Source organism: Solanum pennellii, chromosome 9 (genome assembly GCF_001406875.1).
Source record: "Solanum pennellii chromosome 9, SPENNV200".
NCBI classification, from domain to species: Eukaryota; Viridiplantae; Streptophyta; class Magnoliopsida; order Solanales; family Solanaceae; genus Solanum; species Solanum pennellii.
The window spans coordinates 59,027,630-59,039,512 of NC_028645.1; the positions used below are offsets into that span (position 1 = coordinate 59,027,630).

Here is an 11,883-nt window from a genome sequence, read left to right on the forward strand (position 1 = left end):
ATGTAGTTAATTTTAATTAATTAAAAGTTTGTTTTTATTGTGTTGACATGTGACACTTTTTACTTTTCCTATTGTACAAAAGATAGTTTGTTTCTTATTGATGTGGGTTAGGAAGTTCAGACCTTTTTTTACGGATAAAGTTAGTTAATATTTGAAATTCAAATTTTAAATTGATTATTTAATGGTTGTGGGTTTTTTTAATTACTTTTTTGGATCGGAAGTCTTTTTTTTTATATTATTAACTAAGGTGCATTATATGGATACAACTTAATATATTTTAAAAAATGAAAAAAACAATCTCATATAACGTATGAAGATCCACGGTTTTTAACTTATTTTATTCATTTTTTTTGAGAATCAGTTTTAAAATTTAGTTTTTGATTACTAATGCAAAATAAAGTTTATAAAAATGAAAAAGAAACTACTCCATCAAAAAAACAAAAAAACTACCCATTCCCCTCACGAAGATCCACAATTTTTAACATTTTTTTTTGTAATAAGATTTTAATTTCAAATTTAGTTGGTTACTTCTTTTTACTTTTTTTTTTTGTTAATTTTTGATATAAATTTTTAAAAAATTGAAATTATTTTTTGAATTTTATAATTGTTGAATTTTTGTTGTGCAGATATGTATCACTTTTTTCTTCTCCTATTATAAATAGATAGATATTTCATTACTTATTATTAATGGAATATAACGTGTGAACGAGAAATGTGAAAATTTTCAATAGATACTAAGTGTAAGAAGAAAATATTTGATGTGATGATCGTCGCTGAAAATATTTGATGTGATGATCATTTTTTTTAACATCAGGTAATATACAATTATTTATAAATTCAGTTATGACATTAAACTAATCATATAATCAATAATTGGTAATATAAATTATTTATAAAATTATACAGAAATATCTAAAAAACAACAACATTGTATTGAAATACCTTGTCACATTGAACCACTGACATCCCTATGATTGGCGATATAATAAATAAATTATCAATAAAAGATGCATTCTCATGAATAAATAAGGATTTTTTATAAAGAGTTATAAGGTATTGTCCAAGATATATTGCATAAATTAAAGAACGGTTATTAGCTAAAACATCATTTGACGAAAAATAAATTATATAAAAAACAAATATTATAGTACATACTATACATTCTCTTCTTATATAAGAGATAATTTGTGCTGAAATAGGCATGCCTCTATTGATTTACTTTCTTCGACGTGTTTCAGAATAAATATTTCACAACCCGCGGGGTTATAACTAATAGTAGGTGGTCCATTGATCATATAGTTGTAAATTTTTTATGTCTACATGAGATACTAGGATGATGAGAACTCAAAACTAGACTACGTTTGTTGTTACCATGGTAAACTGTCTCCCGAACTTCAATCTTCTTTATCATTTCCCTCACATGATCTAGCTCTCCCTCTAACCTCCTCCTAACATTTTTAATCTCACCAATTGACTTTGACTCATTTAAACTTATCGTAACCACCTCCCTACCACTGTACTACAACTACCATTTTCCATGAATAATACACTGCCTTCGAGCACATCCCTTGGGATGAAATTAGTAATCGAATGATTTTGATCATTTTGATGTACTACCTTTATCGGTTGCTCTGCATCTAAGGTTTCTGAAACCTTTGTGACATTAGCAACATCGATCGTCGTAAAAACATCTTTCTTCAAGGTTGTACGATTTCTCTGGGTGTAGACTTTCTTAGTAAAATGTATATCTTTTGAATCCATCCAAAATGTAACTCCAAAAAATCCAATTTGGGAACTTAAGGTCTCCTGCAAAATTGAAAACTGTTTCAGCGAAGCAGATTGGAAAATAAAAAACTTACAAAAAAAAGGAAGAAGAGAAGAAACGAAAGTGATACACGTTCTTGTAAGTTTTCAATTTTTCAATCTTCTTCGCTAAAATTGTTTTCAATATTTTTAGAAACCCTAAGTTCCCAATAAAAATCAGGTTACATTTTGGATGGATTTAGAAGATACACACATTTCTCCAGGAAAATTTAAACTCGTAGAAATCATAACATCCTGAAGAAAGACATTTCTTCGGCCATCGCCACTGCCAATGTCACCAAAGTTTCAGAAACCCTAGATGCAGAGCTACCAATAATGATTTTACTTCAAACTAATCAGAACTATTTGATTACTAACTCCAACTCGGGGTATGTGCCTGAAGGTGGTGAAGAATTGAGGGAAGCTGATGTTAGGATCGAATCCACACACACACACTTGATGAATGAAGAACACAAGAACTTTCTAGAGAAAGAGATGAGAGATCTAGAGAGAGAAAGAGAGAAACCAATATTTTGTGGTAACACCCCGTGAGTAAACTTCCACGGCGGTGGGGTATATATTAATTATTCAGAGTATTTTTGGTTAAAGAGAATAAATGGAGAATAAATATTACATCAAATATTAATCAGGCTCCACAACCTAACAATTCTCCCACTTGGAGACTGATGTAGTCATCCAAAAAATACATTCTCAAAAAAAATCTCTTCATCATCAACATCTTTACCGCACCACAACATCTGTAGCAACAACTACAGAAGACCAACCGAGGTTTTGCATAACCCTAATTTCCCAATATCAACACATTTCGTTAACATGTCTGCCAGGTTCTTTGCACCCTCTATCTTCTCCAAACACATATCACCATCCTCCACTGCCCCGCGAGTGAAATGGTATTGCCTTCTGATGTGCTTTGTCTTCGAATGATAGATTGGATTTTTCACCAACTGTATGACACTCTGGCTCTCTGTGTAAAGAATCTTCTCGCACTGCTTCTTGCCCAATTCCTTCAGATAATCTGCCAGCCATATCATCTCTTTCCCAGCTTCAACTATTGCCACATACTCAGCTTCAGTAGATGAAAGAGAAACACACTTCTGAAGCCTGGACATCCAACTCACTGTTGTTCCACCTATGGTTTAAATGTACCTGGATGTACTCCCCACCATGATCAGCATCCATAAAACCCTGTAGAGTCACCTTGCCTTTGCAAAAACAAAGTGAAGTACTGGATGTACCTCTCATATATCTCAAAAGCCACTTCACAGCTTCCCAATGCTCTTTCCCCGGGTTCGCCATGTACCTGCTATCAACTCCCACTGCATGTGCTATATCAGGTCTAGTGCAGACCATAGCATACGTCAAACTCCCAACTGCTGAAGCATATGGAACAAGTGCCATATGCTCACGCTCTTCGGCTGTCTTGGGTGACTGCTCCTTTGATAATTTAAAGTGATTTGCCAATGGAGTAGTCCGGGGTTTAACATCATTAACCCTGAATCTACTCAACACCTTCTCAATGTACAACTCCCGAGATAGATTTAAAGTGCCAGCAAATCTATCCCGAGAAATCCTCATCCCCAAAATCTGCTTCGGTGGATCCAAATCTTTCATCTCAAACGCTGCAGGCAACCTTGTCTTCAAATTATTAATCTCCCTCATACTAGATCCTGCAATCAACATATAATCCATATACAGGAGTAGAAAGACATATGAATCAGTGTATGTCTTGAAGTAACAACACAAATCCGTTTCTGCTTTGCAAAGTCCACTCTTGGTCATGAAAGAGTCAAACTTCTTGTACCACTGCCTTGGTTCTTGCTTTAGTACATACAAGCTCCTGGTGAGCTTGCACACCATGTGTTCCTTGCCTGGAACCACAAATCCTTCCGGTTGCTGCATATTGATCACTTTGTCCAGATCTCCATGTAAAAACACTGTTTTTACATCCATTTGTTCTAGATGCAAATTCTCCGATGCAACAATACTCAACATAATTCGAATAGAGGTTAATTTCACAATAGGAGAAAATATTTCAGCATAATCAATACCTTTCCTTTGTGAATATGCTTTAACCACTAAACGAGCCTTGAACCTACTTTTGCCATCTGGTTCAGTCTTGATTCTGAACACCCACTTGTTCAGCAAAGCTCTCTTCCCTACAGGTAACTCAGTCAACACCCATGTGTCATTCTTCTCAAGTGACCTCATCTCATCATCCATGGCTTGCTCCCACTTGATCGAATCCTCCACCTGTAGGTCCTCATCAAAAGACTCTGGTTCCCCCTCATCAGTCAGCAATAGATAGTGTAATGAAGGTGAATACCTATCTAGTGCCCTGATGGTTCTGGATGATCTCCATAACACCTGCTCAAGTGTAACTTGCTCCACTTCAGATTCTTCAGTAGGATTTGGTTGAGTATCTACTTCAACATCTCTGGGGTTACTCTTCTCCAACTCAACCTCAACTCCCACTTGCTTTGTAATCTCTAGAACCTTCATCTCTCTATCCTTGTACAGGACAGACTCATCAAATGTCACGTCACAATGTCTCAGGATATTTATGTTCTTCTCATCCCAAAACATGTAACCAAACAAATCAAGACCATAGCCGATGAAGTAACACTTCACAACCTTGGCATCAAGCTTGTCTCTCTTTTCTGGATCAACATGAACATAAGTAGTGCAACCAAAAGTTCTCAACTTTGTGTAGTTGAGTTCTTTCCTGTCCACACCTCTTCTGGAATCTTAAACCCTAAAGGAACTGATGGTCCCCTGTTGATCAAGTATGCATCTGTGCTCACAGCATCCGCCCAAAATGTTTTGGGCAACCCACACTGTATCCTCATACTCCTTGCACGCTCATTTAATGTTCTGTTCATCCTCTCAACAATTCAATTCTGCCTTGCCTTACAAGGAACTGTTCTCATCAATCTGATTCCCTCAGCTGCACAGAATGCCTTGAACTCTGATTTGTCATACTCTCCTCCATTATCAGACTTTAGGCATTTGACTTTCAAACCGGTTTGATTCTCAACTTCAGCTTTCCACTTCTTGAAAGTTGCAAAAACATTTGACTTATGCTTCAAGAAGTAAACCCATACCTTTCTGTTGGAATCATCAATGAAGGTAACATAGAATCTGGATCCTCCAAGTGATGATACTGGAGATGGTCCCCAAACATGTGTATGGACCATTTCCAACCTCACATTCTTTGGCTCTCTAGGAGTCTTTGTGAAGCTTACTCTTTACTATTTACCCATAACACAGCTCTCACAAAGACCCATATCAAAAGACTTTAGACCTTCTAATGCTCCTTTTGCAACCAGCATCTTCATTCCTTTAGCACTCATGTGTCCAAGTCTATTGTGCCACAAACATGAACCGAAAGCACCTTCAGCAACAGCGGCCATGTTAATACACCCTGCAGTGGTGTACAAGGTTCCAGATTTGGTGCCACGAGCTACTACCATAGCACTTTTTACAATCTTCCACGAACCTTTCCCAAACTCTGCTGCATATGCTACCCAACTGACCAACAGAGATCAAATTTTTCTTGAGCCTAGGAACATATCTGACATCCTGCAATGTCCACTGGTTTCCCGACGGGGTATTTATGCAAACATCCCCCTTTCCTTCAATCTCTAAAGCTTTATTGTCAGCAAGATATACCCTTCCAAAATTCCTAGATTTGAAATTTTGGAGCAACTCCTTGATTGGAGACGAATGGAAAGATGCACCAGAATCCAAAATCCATGATTCAACCGGGCTGTTCACACTAAGGATTAGAGCATCCCCAATGTCCTCTGCTGAGTTTACAGAATCATTGTCATCTCCAGATTTCTGATTCTGTTTATTCTTTGTCTTTGTACAGCTCATTCGAAAATGCCCTTTTCCTCCACAGTTCCAACAAGTCACATTTGATCTATTCGGAGATTTTTCTCGATTCTTTGATTTTGATCGACCATGTTGATTTTGGTCTTTCATCTTACTTCTCCCCCTTCGGTCAACGTTGAGAGCACTTCCCGATAAATCTCCCACTTCTCATTTGCGAATACTTTTGCGAAGGACAACATTACAAATTTCATCAAACTTAAGTTTCTCAGATCCACGAGAACTGCTAATCGCAGCAACAAAAGTATCCCAAGACTCGGGAAGAGATGACATCAAAATCAACGCCTTATTTCATCTTCGAAATTAATATCCACATAATTGAGTAGACTCACAATCATATTGAACTCATTTATATGATCAGAAACAGATCCATTCTCAGACATCTGTAAATTGAACAATCTACACATCAAATATACCTTGTTCATCGCCGATGGGTTTTCTTACATGTTTGACAGTGCCTTCAACAGATTGGACGTAGTCTTCTCCTTCACGATGTTGAACGCCACGTTTCTTGACAAAAGTCAACCGGATCAACCCTAGAGCTTGGCAATCCTTGAGCTTCTACTTCTCCTCCGTCATGGATTCCAGCTTCAGCCCGTTCAACGGTTCATGAAGATCTTTCTGATACAGATAATCTTCGATCTGCATCTTCCAGAAACTGAAATCGGATCCATCAAACTTCTCGATTCCAAGATTCGAACTATCCATCTTCAGTGATCGTGTTGAATCTCATTAGCTCTGATACCAGTTATTAGGATCGAATCCACACAAACAGATAATCTTGATGAATGAAGATACAAGAACTTTCTAGAGAAAGATATGAGAGATCTAGAGAGAGAAAGAGAGAAACCAATATTTCGTTGTAACGCTTCGTGAGTAAACATCCACGACGGTGGGGTATATATTAATTATTAAGAGTTTTTTTGGTTATAGAGAATACATAGTACATCAAATATTAATCAGGCTCCACAACCTAACAGCTGATAGTTGTAATGGATGTGCCCGAAGGTGGTGAAGAATTCAGGGAAGCTGATAGCTATTAAGGTGGGGAGGTGCTTATGATAAGTTACATGAGTAAGTCAACAGTTGAGATTAGAAATGTAAGGAGGAGGTTAGAGGGTGAGCTAGATTGGATAGTGATGAAGATTGAAGTTAAGGAGACTCCAGTTTACAATGATAACAACAAACATAGTCTAGTTATCGATAATCATCGTCCATGTATCGCTTATAGATATCCAAAATTTACTAGTTATTTGATCAATCAACCACCTACTCTTAATTACAACCCCGCGTGTTGTTCTACTTTAATTTAATTAGTGTTTATTGTTTTTCTTAATTATGGAATCCGTTTTAGCAATGCTTTTTAATTATAAGTTCATATTCTTTAGCTATTGCTTTATTATTTTGAATTCCAGTAATATTTGTTTGTATCTTTTAACTACATTGAGTAACAAATCAACGATCGATGACGAAAAATACTTTAATTATGGACATCTTAATGGACCTCTTCACATTAAATATAGAATAGTACTCTTTATGAAGTTTTTATTTCTCAATTACTAAGAGAATCTGAAAAATATAGATGGATTTATAGTCTGTTTGATCAAGCTTTAAAATAATAAAAAAAATATCTACTTTTCTAAGAAAGATGCTTATTTTCATAAAATAAGGTATTTTAAAAAATTATTTAATAGAAAATAAGTAGTTTTGAAAAGCGTTAGTAGAAAATATATATTTGATATGATGGTCGTTGATTTTTTAAAGCATATGACTAGTTTTTGAAAAACAGATTTTTATTAAAAATGAAATAATTGAATTCATAATATTAATGATATTATACAATTATTTATAAATTCACTTATGTCATACACTAGTCATATAACCAAAAAACAGGTGATATAAAACTATTTATAAAATTTTATTGAAATCTCTACAAATATTATTTTTTTATTGAAATACCTAGTCAAATTGAATCATTGACATCCCTATGATTGGCGATAAAATAAATAAAGTATCGATAAAAAATGCATTCTCATGAATCAATAAGGAATTATCTTAAAGAGTTTAAAGGTGTTGTCTAAGCTCTACTACATAAACCAAAGAATATTTATTAGCGAAACATCATTCGACGATAAAATTATATTATATAAAAAATAAATATAATAATATATAATATACATATTCTTTTATTATATAAGAGATAGTTCACACTGAGGCAGACATGCTTCCGTCGACGTACCTTATTTAGCGTGTTTTGAAAAAAATTAACAACCCGCATAGTTGTAACTAAGAGTAGGTGATCAATTGATCATATATCTAGTAAATTGTGGATATTTACAAAAGATACTAGGACGATCAGGGGCGTACCCAGTAAGCCAGACGCGGGTGCTCGAGCTCCCATTGATTTTTGAATTTTTTTGTATATATATATAAAAAAATATGATACATATGTTATTATAATTTAAATGAGCACCCATAGAACAAAAGCAACCGTGGGTGAGCTGTTTAAACCTCTGCAATAAGAGGCGCGCGAAGCCACTGGCGAGGGTTTGAATCCCGCCAGTAGCATTTCATTTTTTTAAATTTTTTTCAAGCGAATTTTACACCTGTTTTTTTTTTTAAAAAATCGTTTTTCTAATTAAGGGCTTATTTAACTCTTCTTTTTTTAAAAAAAATAAAAATAATTCCAACGAATTTTACGACTTTTTTTATCTTTATTTTCCTTTTTCTAATTAAGGGCTTATTTAACTCCCAATTTTGTACTTGTTTTGACTTTTCCTATTCTTACTTGTTTTGACTTTTCCTATTCTTAATTAGTTTAGGTAGCATAATTTTTCTTTCTTTTTTACTTTCAACTTTTCCTATGCTTTAAAACCTTTTGCACTGCCCACTTTTATGGGATTATTTCTCTTAGCAAACTACGAAGTCATTCATTCTTCTTCTTCTTCTTGTTTCAAAGAGAAAACCGTCAGGGTAACTGCCCAACAACAAACTTCAACCTATTTTCTTTTCAAAATCAGAATACAAAAGTAAGGTAATAAAATTTGATGATTGATTAAAGTTAGTTAATGAAAAAAAAGAGTTTGGGAAGTTACGTTTTAAGATTTACATTGCTTATGGATGGTACTCTTAAGTCATAATTCTTAAAATAGATTCCACATAATATTTTCATTACTTGATAAATATGTTTAGACTTTAGATTAAAAATATATTTTTTGAATACTTTTGAAATAAATATTTTTCTTACCAATTACTTGATTCAAAAATTAAATTTTAGAATGTATACGTATTTGGTGCTCATTAACTCATATATTGCTAATTATTGCTTGTGGTGTTGAAAAATCAAATAGATATATTAATTGTTGATTGTTGTTTGGGTCATCGATAGAAAATTATAGATTTTAATAAAAAATTATTGAATTATGTGAATTAATTATGTGATAATATTGTTTTTTTTGTAGGAATTTATCTTTATAAATTGAGATGGATAAGTATGTCACAAGATCAAAAATTGGGTATCCATGTTCTAGCTCTACCAATCCATCTACTGCTTCAACCATAGCTCCGAAAATTCAAAAGAAAATATTTATTTCAGATGTTGATTTAGAATCTCTTGAAGCTGATCCGGGAATTAGAAAGCCCATTGCAGAGTATAATCCTAATATACGTGATGATATTAGGAGATATTATATTCATAAAAAGCCTTGCCAACCTAAGGATCATAAATTTCCTAAAACTAAGTTTGGGAAGGAAATGCAGCAGTTCTTTCCTAATTGGTTTAAGGATCGTAAGTGGTTGGAGTATAGCATAACAAAAGATGTTGCATTCTGTTTGTGTTGCTACTTGTTTAAAAATGAATATGAAAGTCGTGGAGATGTGGTTTATGCTGCTTTTACGAAGACCGGCTTTAGAGCTTGGAACAAAGCTACAGAAAGATTTAGAGCTCATGTTGGAGATGTAAATAGCATCCACTACAAGTGTTTCAACAAGATGCTTGATTTGATGAATGAATCACAATCAATACGCACTTCATTTGATAAAAAATCCAAGAAAGAAAAAAGTGAGTCTGGACGTCGTTTGAGTGCTTCAGTTGATGTGACAAGATTTCTCTTGAAATTAGGATTATCATTTCGTGGACATGATTAGAGTCGATCTTCTTCAAATAGAGGTATTTTTCTTGAACTTTTACAATGGTATGGAGATATTAATAAAGATGTTGGAAGCATTATTTTAGAAAAAGCTCCAAAAAATGAAATGATGTGTTCTCCAAGTATTCAAAAGGATATTGTTGATTCTTGTGCTAAGGAAACAATCAAATCTATTCTTGAAGATTTAGATGGGGATTATTTTGGGATAGTAGTCGATGAATCAAAAGATATATCATAGAAGGAGCAAATGGCACTTGTTTTGAGATATGTTAACAAAGAAGGAGAAGTGATAGAACGATTTGTTGGTATTGTTCATGTTAGTGATACATCTGCTTGTTCATTAAAGGAAGAAATCTACTCTTTTCTTTCAGATCACTCATTAAGTCCATCCCAAATACGTGGGCAAGGTTATGATGGAGCTAGCAATATGCAAGGACATCTAAATGGTCTTAAAACTTTGATTTTGAATGAGACTCCATCAGAATATTGCATTCATTGTTTTGCCCACCAATTGCAGTTAACACTAGTGGCTCTTGCAAAGAAGGATTCGAATGTAGATGATTTTGTTTGCTTAGTTACTAATGTGTTAAATATTGTTGGAGCATCTTTTAAGCGCAGGGATTTACTTCGGAAGCACCAAGCTGAACAGTTAGAGGAGTTGCTCATATCAGGAGAAGTGCATACCGGGCGAGGATTAAATCAAGAACGTGGACTTCAACGACCAGGTGATACTCGTTGGGGTTCTCATTATAGAACATTGGATAATCTTATTGTTCTATTTCCATCTGTTATTCATGTGCTTGAATTTACTGGATGCGAGTGTCCAAACTATACTGATAGACTTCTTGCTAAAACTCTTGTGGATACGATTAAGAAATTTGATTTTGCCTTTATGCTGCACTTAATGTGGAAAGTTCTTATGATGAAAAATGAATTGAGCTCCTCATTACAAAGGATGGATCAAGATATTGTCAATGCTATGGGATTTCTTGCTCTTACAAAGCAAAGATTACAAAATATGAGGGATAATGAATTCGAATCATTAATGGATGATGTCTCTTCTTTTTGTGATAAACATGATATAGTCATTCTGGAGATGAATGCTAGCTACTTTCCTGGAAAGTCAAAGCGTAAAGCTCTTGATGTTACATATTATCATCATTTGCGTGTTGAAATATTTTATGTTGTTATTGATTTGCATCTTCAAGAGCTTAATAATCGTTTTGATGCTGTCAGTACTGACTTACTTCTCGGTATGGCTAGTTTGAATCCAGTTAATTCATTCGGTAGTTTTGATAAAGGCAAGATAATGAGGTTGGCTGAATATTATATGAATGAGTTTGACAGTAACAAGCTTCGGGATCTCAGTTTTCAGCTTGATAGCTTTATAGTTTATGCTCGTGGTTCTGACGAGAGGTTCTTCAACTTGAAGGGAATTAGTGATCTTGCTAAAGTATTTATCAAGTCAGATCTACATCAAACATGGCCACTTGTTTATTTGCTTATCAAGTTGACTCTCATTATTCCCGTTGCTACTGCTTCTGTGGAACGAGCTTTCTCATCCATGAAGTACATTAAAAATGAACTCCGTCATAGTATTAGTGATGAATTTTTGAATGGTTGTTTAGTTTGCTATGTAGAGCGTAATATATTTGCAAATGTAAGTAATGATGCAATTATTTATCGTTTTCAACATATGAAAATTCGTCGAGCACAATTATGACTTGACCAATTAGTAGTAGGTCATTGTGACTTGTAAGTAGAGGTTATTTTTTTATAATGATAACATTGATCTATATTTTATTTTTTTTATTTTTTTATTAAAGAGTTTGAGTTAGTATACATTTACATTTTTTATTAAAGAGTTTGAGTTAGTATACATTTACTGTTTGTGATTGCTAACAAGTTTATGTTAAAGGAAGTGAGCACACACAACCTTTAAATCCTGGATCCGCCACTGAGGACGATGAACAATTGAAACTACACTAGGTTTATTGTTACCATTGTTAAATGAAGTCTC

General features: G+C 34.1%; 2 protein-coding genes across 2 annotated transcripts; both read left to right on the forward strand.

The window, feature by feature from the left end:
* Positions 1 to 9,198: 9,198 nt before the first annotated feature.
* LOC107030239 (zinc finger MYM-type protein 5-like) lies at positions 9,199 to 9,861 on the forward strand. The gene has a single exon (XM_015231595.1). It carries the CDS (start codon positions 9,199 to 9,201, stop codon positions 9,859 to 9,861), a length of 663 nt encoding a protein of 220 aa, XP_015087081.1.
* Positions 9,862 to 10,110: 249 nt separating this feature from the next.
* On the forward strand, positions 10,111 to 11,586 carry LOC107030240 (zinc finger MYM-type protein 1-like). The gene is made up of 2 exons (XM_015231597.1): positions 10,111 to 10,993; positions 11,072 to 11,586. The coding sequence occupies exons 1-2, from the start codon at positions 10,111 to 10,113 to the stop codon at positions 11,584 to 11,586; spliced, it is 1,398 nt and encodes a 465-aa protein (XP_015087083.1).
* Positions 11,587 to 11,883: the final 297 nt, after the last annotated feature.